This window comes from Phaethon aethereus, assembly GCF_964289735.1.
Source record: "Phaethon aethereus genome assembly, chromosome: 18".
NCBI lineage: Eukaryota > Metazoa > Chordata > Aves > Phaethontiformes > Phaethontidae > Phaethon > Phaethon aethereus.
The window spans coordinates 7,452,120-7,471,461 of record NC_138594.1 but is presented as its reverse complement, the minus strand read 5'-3'; the positions used below and the strand labels follow the sequence as shown (position 1 = coordinate 7,471,461).

At 47.4% G+C, this 19,342-nt stretch overlaps 1 protein-coding gene across 1 annotated transcript in view; it reads right to left on the bottom strand.

Moving 5' to 3' along the window:
- The window catches only part of CACNA1G (calcium voltage-gated channel subunit alpha1 G), a 146,618-nt gene that overhangs the window by 28,586 nt on the left and 98,690 nt on the right, over positions 1-19,342 (bottom strand). Inside the window, exons 19-26 of the mRNA XM_082008204.1 lie at positions 18,721-18,844; positions 15,721-15,789; positions 14,663-14,847; positions 7,907-8,033; positions 4,495-4,620; positions 3,793-3,882; positions 3,006-3,198; positions 519-569 (exon numbers count right to left, since the gene is read on the bottom strand). Of these exons, the coding sequence (XP_081864330.1) occupies positions 519-569; positions 3,006-3,198; positions 3,793-3,882; positions 4,495-4,620; positions 7,907-8,033; positions 14,663-14,847; positions 15,721-15,789; positions 18,721-18,844 (965 nt within the window). The remainder of the gene's footprint in view (positions 1-518; positions 570-3,005; positions 3,199-3,792; positions 3,883-4,494; positions 4,621-7,906; positions 8,034-14,662; positions 14,848-15,720; positions 15,790-18,720; positions 18,845-19,342) is intronic.

The following is a 19,342-nucleotide window of genomic DNA, read 5'->3' as shown; positions in this document are numbered from 1 at the left end:
TGAAAAAATACCATGCCTCCCTGAAGCACAGAGTTTGTGGAGCAATGAGCAAGGGCTGGAGAAATAATGAAATAACCTCCCTAAGTGAGACTGCCTTCCAGAGACACTCCTGCAAATTGTTCAGAGGCTCCTAAGTTGGTGGTTGGAAAGCTGGAGTAAACGATAAAGGACCCATTTCACAGTCCAGTCATTATTCTCTAAGAAAAACAAAACCAAAAAAAATAAAGGGGAGGTTTAAAAAAAAGCCATGAAGAGTCTGACAGTGTCTTAATGAAAACCAGAAAAAAATACTGGAAAACATAACATGATCAAGGGACAAATTAAGGGTTTGCAAGTGTCAGTCCTGAGCCAGGTCTGCAGACCTGCAGTTCAGAATGATATGCGTGTGCCATGAAGTAAGCAAACGAGCTTTGCACCACACACACGGTTTAGTGGGATGCCTCACAGCAGCGGCGGCCAGCCGTTAGTGACACAGCACTGCCATTCAAGTGGGACGAGACGTGCCGACTTCCCAGTACCTTGCACTGCACTGGCTGAGCTCTCCATTAATACATCATCCAGCATTAGATCTAAAAGAACGAAACGGCATTAATCACCCGGCAGGACACACGGCAAGACTTCCCTTCCCCGTCAGAGGTCCCTGTGGCTCTCGGGCTCTCCATCATCTCTGCTGGGAATGTCTCCTTGCGGGACCCTCTCCTTGCGCCTTTGGAGGGTGGGCTCGGGTACACGGGGTCATTGTGGAAAAGGAAGGGCTCTCGTGCTTCTCCCGCGTACGCAGGCGGAAGCCCACAGACGGGCTTCGTACCTGAGGCAGGGCACGTACCCCGCTGGGCCAGCACGCCTGACAGGGATGGCTCTGGCATCTGCCTGCATCTCACCGAGCTGGGATCCCACATGCTCTTCTGGTTTTCAGGTGTCTGATTGCGTAACTGCGTTTGAAGAGTCTACGATCAAAACCGACTGTGCAACTAGTTCGATGTCTACGTCTGACATCCATAGGTTGGTTTGGGCAACTGGGGACACTTGGGAAGCCCAGCTGAAAGGAGCCCCCAGGCAGTTGCTGGCATAATCAAAGCCCTAGTCTTGGTATCACCTGCCAGTTCCCACCATGCAGAATGAAGCTAAGCAATGACGCCTGTTGCCTTTGAGGGCAAAGCTGGACACAGTCAACTAAAACCAACGTTTCACTCAACGTGAATTGGGAGAACTGTTCTGACTGGGAGGGCTTCATACTTTGCTCTTGAAAGGCTTTTATGGTGAATGAATACTCAGCAATATTTGATCCTCAGTAAAGCAGCTGTTTATTGCCTCTTTAATTAGGCATTTCATAGGACTGAATGAATAACTACATCTCCAAGGATGGTTTGTGATTCCTTCCCGCTGGGAAATTGCCCAGACTTATGTCTTTCTTCATCTAGTTCCTCTAGCATTATAAATAAGGTCATTAATAATAGCTAAACATCTATTTTTCTTCTACAGAAATGTCTGCTTTCCAAAACTGAAACTTTAAATAGTGATCTTTCTATCCAGCCTTTAAAAGCATTTTCTAGCTCATCAGCCTGAAACTGTGTTTGGGAATTTGGATTGGCCAAAAGAGCTTTCTAGGCATTTCCTTGACGTGAAAAACAAAAAAAATTCTTTCCATCTGTATCCCACTTAACTGAGAACAGTCTAACATGTCCTCCATCGCTCTTGAGGAAAGCTTCCATCTTTCCACTGACCATGGAGGAAGCCAGGCTCTCAGCATAAACCAAAGTTTGATGTCCAGAGGCTGGTGTGATACATCCTATTGGTTACAAAGTCTTTGAAGCTCATGGGACTTAAAGACATGACCAAAGGAAAGTGCTGGGAAAGTGCTGAATTAAGAGAGGCTGGGACACCGTCGTGGTACGTGATTGTACGGCTAAGCCTATTAAACATCTCTTAGACTATTAAAAAAATAAAACAGACTTAATATTACCAGCTTTAGGAACAAGTGCCTGATCAGACAGCCCCTTAAACAGTACTGAAGTCTGTCAAAGATAGCAAAGAGATGTGAAAGGGGACATGGAGAGAGAAGCAGGCAGACTGACCAGGGAGGGAAAACGTGAGGCCATGGACACGAAGGGCAACGGAGAAAATTCAGTCAGAAAAGAGAGCATGCGAGAAGAAGAGTACCTCCGACCTGTAGCCTCTGGCTGACTTATTTCTTTCTTATCCAACCAAACTAAAAGAAAAACAGACTAAAAGACAAATGTCAGGTCGGAGACTTTTGGCAGAGCGGAGGTCTAGCCTCCTTTCGTCTGTAAAGCCTTCTCTAGGCAAGACTGCAAGCTTGCACATCCAGTTTGGAGCTTGGCTCAAATTGCATCAGTGCTATTTTGTCTAGTTAGTTACTCTCCTCAACAGCTTTTTTTTTTTTTTTTTCTCTAATCTGTATTTCTCAAGCAAATGCATTGATATGTTTCTCTAAGGAGTTTTTAAGCATTACTAGAATGAGATGGCTCCATTATTTTATTACACTCTTGAATAGCAGTGGTGCTACTGTGCAAATAAATAAACCCGCTTGATAAATGGGACAGGTAACATCACTGTGGCATTACAAGGCTGTAATAAACCAAATAGTGAATCCAGTTATCAGCAACAGTGCTCATGACTCAGAAGATTTATGGTGCCATCCGGCACTGCTGATCTTTGCAGTTGTCACTATTTGTGTAACACTGAGCTCTGCTATCCAAGAAGCTCCAGGCCTGATTATTATTATTATTTTTTAATTTAAATAACCTCCAATGGAAAGGTCATTGCAAATCATGCAGCCATTAAAAAGGCTTCCATGGCTCCTTGCTCAGCCTAAAACGACACTATTTCCTTCATGCAAATTTTATAGCCGGACATGCTTTTGGGAGAAGAATGATCAGTAGATGCGAGGCAGGGAGGGGAGGGAGGAGGGGATCACGTGGAAGGTCAAGCAGGACTCAGAAAGATGTGGAAAGACTACCGACCAGCCATCTGTTTCTCCTTACTCCTTCTCTTTTTCTCCAGCCGGCGAAGCCTCTTCTCCTCCCGCCTCTTGGCTTCTTCCTCCTCCTGGTGCTGCCGACACTTGTGGAAATTCTCCACCACCACCCCCACAAACATGTTGAGGACGAAGAAGGCCACGATCAGCAGGAAGGAGATGAAGTAGAGGAGCATCCACGGGTTGTAATTCATAACTGGCTGCAAAGTGGAGGAAGGCAAATGTCAACTGAGCCTCAAAAAAAAAAAGGGGGGGGGGGGCAGCAAATTGATACAGCTGCTCCATCCACAAAACCCGTGGGTGCCCCTTTGAGGTGGCCCAGCGTGCTCTGCTCTTCCTGAAAATTAGAGCCTTATGAGACATTTCAACTGAATGTTCCCAAAACACGAAGCACGTTCAGGACAGAAGAACCACCTCTGTTCTCCCAAGAGCAGGACAGTAGCATCCTTTGCAGCTATTGTAAGTCCCTCACTGAAAGCCTGTACCTACCAAAGCACTTCTTTTCTGCCGAAATGTCCAAATTGCTTAAAAAGGCAAACCATTCTTTGACGGGCACAGCTCTCCTAATGCTAGTTACACCAGTCGTGTTGCAAAATCTGTAGGGAAAAGGCTAGGTCCAAATCCAGACTTTGCACTGGACTCCTTGTCACGCCCCAGGACTTGGGTTAAACGCCTCCCTCGATCCCAACCCCATGTCCCATTTGACTGTGGAAGCCAACAGCACTTTGCAAAACAAGAGCCAAAATGTGCGACCTTCGACAACTCATTTCTTACAGCTCTGCTAGAGCACGTACCTGCTGGTCAACTCCCACAGCATCTAAGCCATCATACATGATATCCACCCACCCGTCCTTGGAGGCCAGAACAAAGAGAGACATCAGGGCCTAGAGATAGATGGGAAAAAAGTTAGACATAGCTGCACTAAAGCTCTTTTACTTGTAACATTTTACTCCTCTTTGCCCTTTCCTGTCTCAGGATTATCATTACCTGTCTGATAATGGGACACTTTGATGCCCAAGGTTTCTCCTGGCAGCAAAAACCTGTCATTGCCAGTGCCTACCTCAGCAATGAGCACTGTTTCGGAAACCACAAAGCCAAAGACAAGAGCAGCTTCATTTCCACCCTCCAGGTCTCTACAGCTCCCGACTAATTAGTCCTTACCATGCTGCTAAAATAAGGCTGTGTTGCAGAGATGGTTGAAAGTGTCCGGCTCTATTAGACAAGCCCTTCTGCAAGATATATTTGCTTTGTTATGTAGCAGTGAAGCAATTAAGTACTCCACGAAGCCACATGTGCTTGTTCTGTTCCGAAAAGAAGTGTATGCCTGCTTGGAAACACTACCTCTGGGATTTACGGAGACAGAACGCTGTGTATGTGAACTGAATATTTACTGTGACTGGTAGTGCCCTGTAAGAAAATCCCATGGGATAATAATGCACAGGTTTTAAGTCAAGGAGGCAAAGGAGCAAAGAAGCAGATTACCATTCTATTAATACCTGGCCGAGATTATCAAAATTATACTTGTGCCGGACCCATTTGTAGCTTGCTTCTGTACAATCCGATTTATTTGTGATGTTTCTGGTGTCCTCCCCCTGGCAGACAAAGAACTTGCCTTTGAAAAGCTGCAAAACACGCAAAGAAGAGAGGAACCGTAAGGGCTCAGTCCGCAGGATTTCTCTGCGGGTGACGGGCGTCTCTCCTGGGCACCCTGCACGGCCCATGCCGAGCAGGGAAGTTAAGGGGAATGGCCTCATTCGTGCAGGTTATTAAGTGCAAGCAGCCTGTATAATGTGCACCTAACGAGCAAACGCCTGACTTCACATCGCTTAGGACACCCACCTCGTGCATTAGGCCGTCTGCTTCAGTGATCTGAGACTGGCCGAAAGGCCTTTGCTTCTGGGTCGCCAGCTCAAGCGTGGCCACCACTAACAGCCCAGACCGGCTGATGGCTTCTCACCACACGCGGAGCGACGCCGGCGACTCTCAGCCCAGTTAGCGATGCTGGTTTCAAGAGTCACCAGCAAATTGAGTGTAACGGGGGCCTCTGCCAGCAGGGAAAAGGCGGCAGTGACGAGGCACCGCGATGGACTAAGCTCTGCTCTTACAGGTCACGAGGGGACACGTCAGATAGGAGCTGAGCTGCTGCGGGTGACGTTGGGCTCTTGCTGAATCCAGACTGCTGTCAGTCCAGCTCCGGCCTCTGATCCTGTTCTCCAGCCGTCATCAGGCCCTGCAGCCCGTGCAGAGGTCTCTGAAAATGTTCCTTGTGCAGAGCTTAAGGAGCCAAGCCCACCTGGTGCGGGGTGCCCGATCCCAACCTTATTTCCTTTGCTGTAAGCCAGGAGGGGTGCGGCTCCTGGGGAGTCAGCTCCTGATTTACACCCGCGCAAGGAACATGAGCCTCCACACACTTAATTCTAGAGTTGGTGCTTCCTGGGCACGGAACGGAGTGGCGAGGGATGATTACTGCTTCAGATCGGGTGACTGATGCTAGCAGGATGGATGGTACCAAAGCCTGGGAGACATCCAACAAATCTGCTTTTATTTGGTGACAGAAGCTATTGACATTACTGTTTCGGGGGAAAATGGCAGCCTGCTCTCCAGGCTCCTTAAAACACCACCTGGGTATACAGAGATGAGACGCTGATGGGTTTTGATCTGTTGTTCTAGACAAATATCAGTAGAAATAATAGCAAACAAGACAAACCCACGCATTTCTCCATGGGTTTCCTTCAGAAATCAACAGCAGAAGGATGTTCTCTAGACATGCAAAATTAATCACCATTCAACGCAGTCATAAAGCTTCTGGATGCAACAAGAGAAGTATTCCCTGATCTTTCCATGGAGAAACACTATCTGTGGGTAAGGCAGGCTGGGGACATATAGCCTTCTCAGAGAAAAGTTTTAATTAAGCAAGAAGGTAAACAACTGGGTTTAATACATTGTCTATAAATATAACTTCTCCAGGAGCTGGACTGTAATGCCACTCAGATGGGAGCAATAACACAGCTACTACCGGGGTTCGGAAATACAAAGCCCAGTTTGCAAAAATGCCAATCCCTGACAGTGCTTCAGATTTCGGCACTTCTGAAAGCGAAAGACCCAGTGTTTCCTACTGTGCTTGTTCTAGCTAGCTATTTCTTGTATCTTATTAATGACTATTCATGTGTGGGCAAGCTCTACAGCGAAAACTCTTGCTAAGAGGAAACGTGGACGTCTGGATTTCAACGGCATTAAAAACCTCTACTCTGATCCCAGTTTATATTCACATGGGAAAACCAACTGTAACTTTGAAAGAGCATCATTTTAGAGAAAATAGCTACGGCCCTCATCTTTCACCTAATTAGACATAAATGTTAACTGAGAACTTTGCATCCTGAATACAGGATCAGTCTTGGTTGTATCTACATCAACAGTCATGACAATTTAACATAAGACTGCCTGTCACTAGGGAAAGCAATCAGTTAGCAAGGAGTAAATTCAAGGAGCATACTGCAAGTTTTGTTGTTTGGCATAAATTTTCCTGTGTCTGAGTTTTATATTGTTTTAGGGGATACGCTTAGTTTTATGAATCCAGTTAGTATAATGGATGGATGTCGTTGTCCTATAATGCCAGGCCAATCCAGCTGCTGAGGTGGTTATGCATGGCATGATATTGTTCTCTGTTTATTTTCAATGCTGTATTTATTATTTAAACAGTATATTTGTATAAAATATTATATAAGACCTTTCCAAAACAAAGCCAAACAAAGCTGCTTTCCAAAGCTGGCTGTGACAGATCAGGTAAACTTCAGAAAGAAATAAGTGTTATGTCAGAATATTTATATGAAACAATCTCTTCTTCTCAGGTAATGAGAAACCGATTGCATTGGAAACTCTGCCACTTTTCCCCTGGGTTCCTGCACTCCTGGGACGGAGGATATTGCCAGCAGAGCTGGCGGGAAGCAGACTCAGAAATCTCTATTTCTGCAAGCTTTCAGTTATACAAGCTGTCAGAATCTGAGTGAATCTCCAGGTCAAGGTCTCTCTGGAGTTTACAAACCAACAATTTCAGCTTTAAGAGTTTCTATTTCCCCATTGGTTTATACCTAGAAGAAAGGTGGAGATAACATGTCCCCATGTTATCTCCCAGACGAAACAGGAGTGGGATTTAACAGCTTCCCGGAGCAGAGTTTTTCTGGTGGTACATGTTATGCCTCAGGCCTGACCCTTCTGTGGTGTGGCCAGGGGAAGAAAATGGAGAAATATCTTGATTCACATCCTGCTGCAGGCAGAGCAGAAGTCCTTGTGGTGAGGAAAGGATGAAGAAAGCCCATTCTGTCCCTTTGAGGGGGTCATCATGTTGGCTTTTGTATCACTGCATGCAACAGGGAAGCTTCAAGAAAGTTCAACATGTCAAGTGACACATAGCCAAGACTTGGAAGCCAGGAATAAATGTGCCTTGAGAGCACTAGAAAGGCCACGCTGTGCTGCTGGGGTGGGGACGGAGAGCCACATAAACCCTTGGTCTGAGTCGTTGCAGGCTCTTAACAATGGCAAAGTTACAGATTCAAAACCAACACACGTTTCTAGAGCTGGGCAGAGGACCTCGACGGAATTGGAGAGAGGCAAAACCAAACCCACTAATTGGCTCTAACCATTGCTCCTTCAGCTATGGCTGGGGATGCGTGTTGCTGGGCCACTGCTGTCAGGTTGTTAATTGAGAATGAGGTTTTAATGGCCGACCAATAATAGGAAATCTGCTTCTTCCTCGCTAGGAGCAAGGAGCGTTCCCCAAGAAAGCCAAACAGCTCATTGGTTCCATTTCAGAAAGGCTTAGTGTGCCCATTGGTACAGATACCCAGATGTGGGGCCACCTGGGGCTTGTTACACTTTCAGGTTAGGTGCTGAGGCTTACAGGGGACTCACCTGAACTCCCAGGATCCCAAAGATTATGAAAAAGGCACAGCAGATGACCACGATGTTCCCAATGGGCTTCAGGGATGACATGAGAGTCTCCACCACCAGCTTCAGTCCTTGGGCTCGACTAATGACTCTGTGGGGGCAAGTAAGCACAAAAGCTATGTTAGACCTGTTCTTGGCCAGTTCTGCCTCCTATCAAGATAGACGATGTGGAGAAAACAGCATTAGAGAATTTTTTAGAATGGCAAATAACACAAAAATCATGATGGAAGAAACAGTTCTGTAAGATTGACCTGTGAGATGATGGAGGGAAAGGGGTCTCTGCCTACACGTACAACTTTGCATAAAAGAAGAGGAGGAGACCACATATGAGGAGCCAGGTCAGAAAAGTCACTAGAGAAGGACCTCAGAAAGGAATATATGTAGACTAGTCCCATATTTTTCAAACTTGGAGTGATGGTTTTAATCTAACCCACTACCTTTTCTTGATCTGTTTGTTGATCAGCACCTTCGAGTTACCATTCACTATAATATATTCAAGCCTTGGCATTTTCCTTTTCCTAGCATTTGGTCCAAAGAGCTCTCTAGGTTTCCAGCCTTGATCACACCTTCCCTGGGACCCAGACTCTTGATTTGGGCCATCCACAAACACACATCTTTATGCCTGCAGCCTGTCCAGGACTGCAAAGAGAAGGCCTCCCAGCCTCCATTCCTGTGCAGATTTAGACAAGGCTCTTGATTTCCCTGTCTCAGTCTGTGAAACGGAGCAGCCACTCTTACACAGCTGCCTGCACGTCTGTAGCGATTATAGAATCATAGAATAGTTTGGGTTGGTTAAAGGTCATCTAGTCCAATCCCTGCAATGAGCAGGGACGTCTTTAACTAAATCAGGTTGCTCAGAGACCCATCCAGCCTCACCTTGAATGTTTCCAGGGATGGGGCATCTACCACCTCTCTGGGCAACCTGTGCCAGTGTTTCACCACCCTCATCATAAAGAAAATCTGTACCTGTCCTTATAGAGCTGCTGTGTACAGAGACCTGAGCTACCCCTCAGCACTGTCACAGTCTCTGCTTTATACCCACTACACAGCTTCAGCTACTGAACCAGCGGCGTCCTCCAGCTGAAACTCCATCAGCAGGACCACAGGCATCTAACCTTATTTATGTAGCTCCTCTCTGTCTGGTACCGCACAGAATTTCATAACATATGGGAAGGTTGGGGGAGAATAACGTGGACATCATGACCGAAGCAGGTTTAAAAAAAGAAAAAAAAAAAAAAGAACAAACTGTACTGTGCCCTCAAGGACAATACCACAATGAAAGGACAAGGCTTGTGTGATTTAGAGAAGCCATCTCACATGCTGGGCAAGATGAACGAGGTATTCAGGCTCACAGACCTGAAGACTGAGAAAGGCATGTGAAGAGGTTGCATGTCTCCCTCCTCTTGATGCCAACTGGAATTAAGCATTTCGCTAGCACTGTAAATCAACTCGTACTGATGCCATAGAAACTGCTTTCCCAAGGCAAATAGCTGTCTGCTGTGGAAAGCAGAGGGAGGGACGCGCCTGTGTGCTTCTGGGTACCGGCTGTGACTCCTTTGGACACTTGAACTTCCCCGCCTTCTTGTTTCTGCCTGGTTCTCTCTTTCGCCGTGGGAGTCCTCTCGCCACCTCTCCCGTTTCGCCCCAAGGCAGGCTGCACCACCAGAAGCACAGCTGGAGTTTTGTTGCCTGCAGAGCATCCAAGCTCCGCTGCTCCCTCCCCGTCCCCGGCTGTGGTGCTCCCAGCAGAGGCCCCCACGGACACGGACACGTCCACGTCCACGGCCTGAGCCGGGACCGCGGCCAAGCCTGCGCCAACCCTCTCCTGCCCCAGAGCCAACAGGTTTAGCAAACTGCAGAGCTCAGTGCACAGGCACCAGGTCTTTCAAAAACTCTTGGCTTTAGACAGTATCCTGAAAAACTAAAAATTATTTCCCCTTTTTTCTGGTTAAATATTTACTCCAAACATCAAGGGCAACTCATCAATTATCGTTTTAAAAAAGGAACAGATGGGGTATTTTTATCCACTCCCTTACCAGTGGGACACAAAAGGCAGATGCTGCTACTCCTCACGCTGGGTGTCTCTCCCAGGTGGCCGCTGTGGCTCCCTACTGCAGACGCTTCGCTTTCCCAATGCTCAGACCCGGGTTATTTTAGGGAATGGGCTTGGGGGTGAGACGGCTCAGGGAGCAGAAGGCTGCTGAAGGCTGAGATGCCCCAGGGGACAGTGCGGACCCCACGCAGCCGTGGCAGCGTGGAGCCGGGCCGGTGTGGGCTGCCAAAACTGCCCAGGTCAATCAGCCCAGGCCGAGGTCCTTGCCGGGGCAGCCACGCTGCTGCCGCCAGGTTGTACCCCCGGGGCTGAGCCCCAGCCCAGGCCAGCCCAGGAGCCCGGGCGGCGGGTTGGTGTGCGCAGCTCGCTGAGCTGGTGAATCCGGCCGCGTGGGCAGCGTCCACAGGGCAAGGGCTCTGCCCACTCCCTCTGAGCGCACGAAGCGGGCACTGGGCCAGGCAGGCTAAGGCTGAATCGCTCTTAGGAATCCTCAGATGTTCTAAAGAGCTCACCATCCCTCACATATTACCCTCACACGGTCCTGGGTGAAATACTGCAACTGTCAAACGACAGATGGGAAGCTGAGGCATGGGAGGACTGCAAGCCACGTTCTCAGAAGTATGCAGGCACCTCATTTCCAATGATTTCAACGGAAATTAGGTACTTAGGTACCCTTAGGGATCCTGACTTAGGTATTCTGCCCACCGTCACACAGGATGGAACTGAAGTCAGCTCTTCTAAACAGAAGGCCTGTGGTCTAACTACTGGAGCATCCTTAAATTAGGGGGAACAAGGAAGAAATTTAGTCTCCAGAGTCTGAAGTTGATAATTTTCTCCAACACTTATTAAGAAAGCCTATTCTAGAAATAATAAAGTGATTTCCCGTGTGAGATACTATTTGGTATCCAGCAGAGAGAGAAAATAGGAGGTTACTCATCTGACTTCGCAAAGTCATGTGTGTCGAGAAAAAAGGGGCTGAGAAACTGCAGCATTTGGCTGCTTTCAGAGTTTTGATCAACCAGGGAATTCCTCAAATGAGAATGCATGAGGGTAAAAGGTGCCACCAGTTTAGCTCCACAGCAATTCTGTTTGCAGCCCTACAGGGAGAGAAGACTTTGAAAAGGTCTTGAAAAATAACAGTTCTTACTAATGAAAACCTTCAGACCTTGGAGCTACCTCAGATTAAGGGCCTGATCCAACATCGAGGCAAGTCTGCGCAAAGACTCTTGCCGCTCTCCTGAGAGTCTCGTAACTCCTTAAGAAGTGCCAATGAAATCCTCAGCATTTCCAGGTTATTAGTGTCATCTCCAATACGTCAACATACAGCATCCCCACACCTCATCAATACCGCCCAAGGTCCTGCTGATACCAGGTTTGTAAACTCCTATTATCTGACCCACCACTCCTGCAATTTATCACTGAAGGATGCAGCTGATCCAGAGCCCTCTGGGCATGCCAGAGCCGTAGAACCATCGAGGTTGCACTCAGGACAATTCCAGTCTGCACTAGGCGTATGACAGATGGGGAAACTGAAATGAGAACATTTTTTTTCCAGCGTAAAGAATTGTTAATGCCTCAACTTCCTCCTGGTTCTGCTGGTCTCAGCATTCCCAATGCTGTTAAAGCCCTGGTGTGAGACACTCCAAACCCACTGCCAGCCTCACCCTAGCTGGATCACATTTACTAATGTTAAGCCTGCTAGTCTGATCAAAGCTCTCAGAAGAAGTAGCACTTAGATGAAGTAGCAGATCAATGTTAATGAAGACCTTCATCCACAGATTAAAAAAAAATTAGCAAAGGTGATAATATGATAGATAGAAGAGTCTACGAAATGACTATTTCATACTGCAATGGTATGAAAAATGAATAATTTATCCATCTGCTTTAGAAGTCAAAGCCCAGGCTCTGTAGATAGTAAAACAGCACTGAAGTCCATCCACATTAATTCTGAATAAATTTTCAATTTTGATTTCTCTTGTATCTTAAGCTACAACACTCGATCCCAACAACAGCAGGTTGAACGCATTAGGAAGGAATGTTATTGTACAAGCAATCCCTCTACTGGCTGAAACATCAGAGGGTCATGGAAACATCTTTAAATGTCACTCCTTTGTGAATATATTTTTGGAATTCTGGTCATAAAGCTGGGCTCAAATTCTCATGGATTTAATTCGGAGGCTGATAATCATCCAATCAAAAGCCTGTGATTGGCACACAGACCAATTTTTTTAAAGCCAGTGCAAAAGGCACAAGCATGCGTGGCTTTGTGTGCTGCATAAAGCAACGGGGTTGTTTGCACAGGAGAAAATAAGAGGCAGAGTGAGGGAGGTCTTTTGCAAGAAGAACGCCTTCAGACCATCAACCAGGAAAGGCAATGCAGAGACGATGAGGGCTGTCCCTGCCCTTGAGTGGAACGTGACACGTGCAGCCGTGGCTTGGCTTCTCACTGAGGGTGTCCTCCCTGCAGCCCTGTCCCCAAGTGCCCACAGAAAGGGAGGACAGAAGGAGCTGGGTTAGCTTCTCTGTGGTGGGGACGGAGCATTCGCTTTGGTCTCTGCCCTATGCTTTCCTGGAAGGGAAAAACATTGGCTCAGTCTCCACAGGGGACTTCACCCGGGCGCAGGGACGGGAGCCACAGTGTGCAAAGACCTCAGGTCGTCTGTCCCCGCTGTCATCCCGTGTCGATCCAGCTGAACATCCCAGGCAGTGACGCTGTGATCCCCGAGCCACGTGGCGCAGCCCGCAGCAAAGGCAGAGCGGGCAGCTGCGGGCAGAGGCGTGCTTAGGGCAGCCCAGACGCGCATCGCAGAGGCAGATGGGTTTCCACATGCGGAGATTTATGACTTACTGAAAAGCCCCCAGTTTGATGGCTGCTTTTTCATTTCCTACAAATCTAATTACAGGAGAACAGAACTGATTGTGAACATATTTAGGGAATAGGCCTGTTGCTGTCTTTTTACATTTCCTTTGTAGTAGAAAGCAGTACGTTGGCTGAAAACATTCACACACTCTCTTGAGAAAACATATCAAATGCCAACAGGAATGGAACAGCAATGGAAGAGCCTAATCCTGCACATGCTCCAGATGGCAGGAATTCCTCCAGCCTGCAGTTACTCAGTGGATTATTCCCTATAACTACAGATACTCATGCACACAGGTGACTGCAGAGAAAGGCTCTAGTAAATGAAGACCCAGGTCCTGGCCAGGTAGACCTATGGATCTGCAAAGAAGCATGCAGGGCTTTTACTAGGTCAGACAAGTGATTCTAGTAGGGCTCAGCACAACCCAAGCCTCTTCCTCTAGATCCGATTTAACCACACCACTTCAAAAAAGAAACTTGCATTCCACAGTTCAGAGATGGGAAATTAATACTCCTTTTACCCAGAGCTATCCAGATTATTTTGTAGGTTTTTTTAACATGGGCCAAAAATCAGCCAAAACAGAGGAGTGGAGCAGATCTAACAAACCAGCAATCTGGCAGAAACTGCTCCCAGAAACTACAGTTGACACGGAGATGCCGGGGGACACATGAAGAGAAAAAAGTCTGAATTGGAGTCACGTAGGAAGACAGTCTAGTCATATGGTCAGGGAGCTGAACCACACCAGTGATGCTATCTGTCCAGATAAAAATGATTAAAAGCAGCTCACGTCCTAAAGCTCACCAGGCACTACATACGCATAGCCCAATTTAACAGAATGCCTTTCATAGCTGTTAAGAATATTTGAAAGATATACGTATAGGCATGACCATTGTTATTTAGACTTATTATTCACACAGGGGTAGTAAAACAGCTCTCCTGTCAGAAGCAGGGATCCTATTTTTCTGTCCTGAAAGAGAAAATCCTGACTCAAAGCGAACCTTTTATGAAGGAAGCAGCAGTAAGGTATGACAGGCACACAAAGATGCTTTGAGCAGGAAGGTTTATTAGCTGCTGCATAACAAGAGCAGCGACAATGGTATTAAAGAGGGACTGCATTTAGCATGGAGAGAAACCCCCATGCCCTGGGGTACAGGACAAAACAGCTATCTGTTTGGAAGAGGCTTATCCTTGGGCAGGTTCTTGTCAGAAGGGTGCCCGCCCCTGGAGCATGGGATACTGCCTGCTGTCAGAGATGGGGCACCAAGTTAGCTTTCATCGTGTCTGGGCAATTTTCAAAATAAATGTCTCTGTAAAATTAATGGGGAATTGAGGGGGAAAAAGCTTCTTTGCATTCTAGGTTAAGCAACAGTTTAGGCTCTGCTTCCTTAAAAATGAACTGCCACCTGCTACTAATTTCCTTCTTTGTTACAAAAGCCATTGACTGCCTGAAGGAAAGGGAGAGAAGAAGCTGTTAAGCTGCACTTTACACAGAGCAAATGAGAACACAAATAGCAGGGGATGTGTGTTTTAATGAGCAAAAGAGGCATTGATCAGTTTACTACTACACTTGGGGTTAGTCCCAAAACACAGCGAGCGCCCGGAGCTCCTTGCAGCTCTGCAGGACCTGCGGACGCTCATTGTCTGCGGAGCAGCAGGAGGCCGGGCACAACGCTGGCGACAGACGCCATGCCCTTGTCTCGCCTGCCCCTTCCCTCGCACGAACGCTGATGCTTGGCGGAGAGGCTCAGCTCCGCCTTTGGCACACACACCCTACATTCTCTTAGGTCTTCCTCATCCTCTGCTTACCTTAGGGGCCGCAGGGTCCTCAGCAGTCTCAAAACCCGTAGCATCCCCAGGATTTTTGTGCCGCTGTCTGACACCATCGAGACCAGGATGTCAATGACAGAGATGAGAACCAGCACCCCGTCCAGCACGTTCCAGCTGCTTTTCAAGTAGGCTTTCTCCCCAAAACACAAGCCTAGTGCCACCACCTGCCCGGACACCAAGTTGCAACAAATTAGTCATATCGCATCCAATATGTTTCTTCCAGTTAGCAACCTGCGGAGAATGCATTATTTACAGATACAAGTCTGTGAGTCCATTTGCTTCCCAGTATAGAAGCCTAATTAGACAAATCAGCAAAGTGTTATATTGCAAGAATTGTAAAAATACTTCTGCAGAAACATCCCAGATTGTCCCTTACAGCTGATATATTTTAATGCAGCTAAACCTAGTGCACAAAACTGCTCCTAACATGTTTAGCTCTAGCATAAAAAGTTTGATCATATTTTATTCCTACAGACTGCTAGAGCAAAGGTTCAGAGTGGCTGACCCAAAGCAATCATTTACAAGTTTTGCAAATAAAGAAACTAGAGAAACTTTCCAAAGAGAGAGCACTTGTTCTGCGAGATGATTATAAATTACACAAGAAAGATTTACAGCAATGGGTTTCTGAGCCTCCTGCCTCAAATCCAGCAAATGTTTCAACGTACTTAAGTCTCTCCCTCCTCAGGAAAGCACATAGCTGCTTAGGTTGTTGAGGACAATTGGTTGTTGAAGACAAAAGGACTTACATGCACGGTTGAAGTTAAGCATGTGTTCAAGAGCTTTGCTGAATAGGGAAGGATTGCTGAATGGAAGCATCCCATTGCTCATATAATGGTGTAAATCAAAAGCAACTTCAATGAAATTGTTCTGATGTAAAACGTGCCCAGAATAAGGCATGTAGTGCGTATTTGAATACGGTTTAGAAGAGGAAAATATACACCTTGCTCATAGCTGGTAGACCTAGGGGTTTTGCAAGTCTGCCATAATAAAATATCACTAGTGCAATACAGGCGCACTTATCCTCCAGCTACATTTACCTTAACTGTCATCTCAGTCAGGAAGATAACTGTAAAGATGTAGTTGGAGAGCGTTAGGAAAATCCTTTCCTATAAAAAAGAAAATGAGAGACAATGTTTTATAGCCTGCTCTCCGCAGCTGTACATCTCCCTGTGCATATTTGGGTGGTTGCTAACTGTTCTCCAGCTTCTGTGCTGAAACAAGCCTCAGACTGTTTGCTCGCGAAGTGGGGAAAATCCAAATATTTAGGCAATAGCACGCGGCGGGGTCCAGCCCTGCCCGTGCCCGGGTCTGTGTCAGCACCATGGACAGGGGCAACTGCCGGCACCTACCCCCAACCCCGCCCTCCGCCCCCAAGGGGGGGATCGTTTGAGACAGGAACAGGCAGATCCCCCCCTTGGAGCACGCTTGACAAACCTCTACCTGCCCCTCACCTGCGGACGTCACCGCACAGTGCAAATATCACCGAGCTCCCAATTCTCCTAGAAATCAAGTCAATATTAAAGTGGCTGCGCTGCAAGGCAGGCAGGACCCACGGGACACCAACGCGCAGCTGGCATGAGTTGTCACAGCTCCACCGAAGCCAGCAAAGCTCTGGGGGTTTATGCCAGCTGAGACCTGCCCCCAAAAGGTTGATTCACGTGCCTAAAGCCACAGGCTAGACCTAGGCATGAAGCCCAATAGTCTCATCTCCCAGCCCCCTGCGCTATCCACCAGACCACACGGTCCTCACTGCCACTGCTGTGCAATAGCAGCTAGTGATTACAGATGAGACCATGGACTGGTTCCCTATCTGTCGTTAGCAGAAACCTTTCTTTTTAATGATGATCATTAAATAAATTACACTTTTCCCTAATCCCCAAACAATCTCTGATTGCCTGTACTGAGAAATGGTCAGCAGAAGGCAGAGGCTGGAGAAAAGATGATGTGCATGCATGTATGTATGCACGCATACAATCGAACCAGCCCCAGTTCTGCTAATAACAATTTTGGATTTATTTCTGCCTCTCCCTACAGAGCAGTCCTGTAAGAGATGCAGATCTCTTGCTCAAAATGAGATGCAATTTAAACAAGACAAAACACCTTGGCAACTCTCTCGCTTGCCAGATCATGATTTACTGAAAGTGACTCAGGAACCACAGAGTAGCTTGTTTCCATACTGGGTCCATAATTAATTAGGTCCTAGACCTGCACTGTGATTGCATGAGCTGTGATAGGAAACATCTCCGGCCGTTAGCTGACTGCCATACAAAAGACTGCTGTAGAGGGGTAGGCAGAATGCAGGAGGAAGAGAGTAGGGACCTGCTTGTGGAGCTGGAGATAAAACAGCAATAGCATGGAGGAGAGACTGAGGATATTACATTCCTCTCTGGCAAAGCGTGTGGCTGTTTTGAAGGATAATCTCCCCGGCCCATGTCGCGCACTCTGCGACGGGGAGCGCGTGTTGGCTAGCAACAGCATCCCCTGTTCCGATAAGCCAGCTGAAACTGGGACAGGGGAGAGAGAACTCGCTTGAAGAGGCTAGAAAATCCACAGCTCGGGGAAGCAAAGTACAATTATTTTAAACAACTCAAGCTAAACTAACTCCCTCAGTTTCCAGATGAGAGCTCCAGCAGTGCAGGCAGGGCCCGCGCACTCCTCCCGGCTCCCCTGCTCCCTGCCCCACCGCTCAGCAGCCCCCTTCTCCTCCCTGCTGCTCCCAGACTGTGGTCCGGCTCAGCTCCCGACCTGGGTGACCCAATTTGGTTCCCCTGGTTATAACCTGATACTGATGAACCTCACACCAGTCCCTGTCTCCTTTCCTCTCTGCACTCCTCCAATGCCCAGGGACACCACCAGCTCATCCTCCTCCTCTCATATACAAAGTCCTGGGTTTTCGTGCTACAGCTCTTTGCTGTGGACTCCTCTGACTCATGCACATCACCCCATTCCCTTCATCTCCGTGTAACTACAGCTCCTTTTGGAGCCAGCCTTGGTGAATAGTGGCTCTCTGAGGACACAGCAAAGGGCTCCAAAGAAGCATTTGGGATTTCAAGGGACATTCTCAGGGTGCCCCATTTGGGGAACAGCAGGGTGATTTCCTCCTGCTAGATCAGCTGGCAGGGAGTCCTGCTCTCTTCTTGCAGCTGCGAGTTGGTGCGCCATGACTGGATGATAACCAAAAGAAAAAAAAAAATGGATTTAGGGGAGGGACCACTGAGCAAACTTTTACAGTAAGGAGGACTACTAGGGAAAACTTAAAATAGGCACAGAGCAGCCAAGACTCCAGTTTTAAGGTCTTACATTGAAGATCCACAAAAATGAACAGCCTGACACGCCTACATCAGCAAAACAGCATTCTATGCGATTGCGATATGAGCAGTCTTTTGCAATACATCAGCAAGAGCCCAGTGTATCTCTCAACCACAATCTATGCTAAAATAAAAGAGCAATAGGATGATTCTGCCCCTCGGATGGATGGGTGTTGGTGCTGTGAGGGTCTGGTTTGAGAAATCCTTACGTAGTCTATTAAAACAAAATGGTTCGGGGAAATGGCATTACAGCGCATGTATCAATTCAGTTTTTCTTGTGTCACAACAAAGCTGATGATACACAAAGGGGAGAGAAGAGTAGGAAATGAACAGTTTCCCCATTCCCTTCGCACCACGCATACGTGCCCGTGGAGAACAGATGGAAGAAACGAACATTGTGTTGAGAGAGGAAAAGTGTTTGAAGGTTTATCAGAGAGGGAAACCGAGACAGATGTCATGCTTATGTCATGTGTTAAAACCTTGATAGTACTGGCAGAAATGGGATATTTAATATATTGCAGGCCATGAGCTCTGCTCTTTACTTTGAAAGGATGCTGGGTAGGGACCAGGAGAGTTGCTGTACCTAATTCAAAGGATATGCAGGGGGTGTTGGCAGCTTCCCATTTAAAAAAGAGAAAGAAAGTGAGACCAAGTGCACAGCAGGGGGGTCCAAGCCACGGGTCTTGGCCCCATGAGGAGCACAGGAAAAGGTTAACCTCAGAAACTCACAGCACTGTGAGGCTCGATTTTAGGTCGTTCCATGGCAATGGTAATGCAGTTCAGGAAAATGATCACCAAGACGATATGGTCAAACATCTTGTGTGTGATGATTTTATTGCACATCAGACGGAATCTGCCGAGAAAGAAGAAGAAAGAAAAAAAAAAAAAAAAAAAAGAGGACGCACAGACTAGCTGGTTGGGGAGGAACAGAGCGGCTCGACACATGGCAAGGGAATCGAGGGCTCCGTTTGCAAAGCAGATGAGCCACAATCTCCCAATCCCCTCCCTGGCAGAGCGGCGCACTGCAGGCAGATCGGGGTATGAATAGAAAAGGACCCGAGCTCCAGAACTGGGCCACACATTGCGAGCCCTCGTGATGTTCGTAGGGGCTTTGGGTCGCTTGAAACGGAGCAGCTGCTTCCACAACTCAGACACGCGGCCAGGTTTGGCTCCAACCCCCTACCTGGTCTGTAGTGCTCAGGTTTAGCTTAAATAAAGGAAGAAATACTCCCAGCAAGCCCGTAAGGGTTGAGCACACATGGAACAAAGGGACAGAAGCTATTTATTGCGACAGATGGCTGTACACTGACCCAGGGTTTATAATACCGTATTACATTTCCCAAAGTCTGTT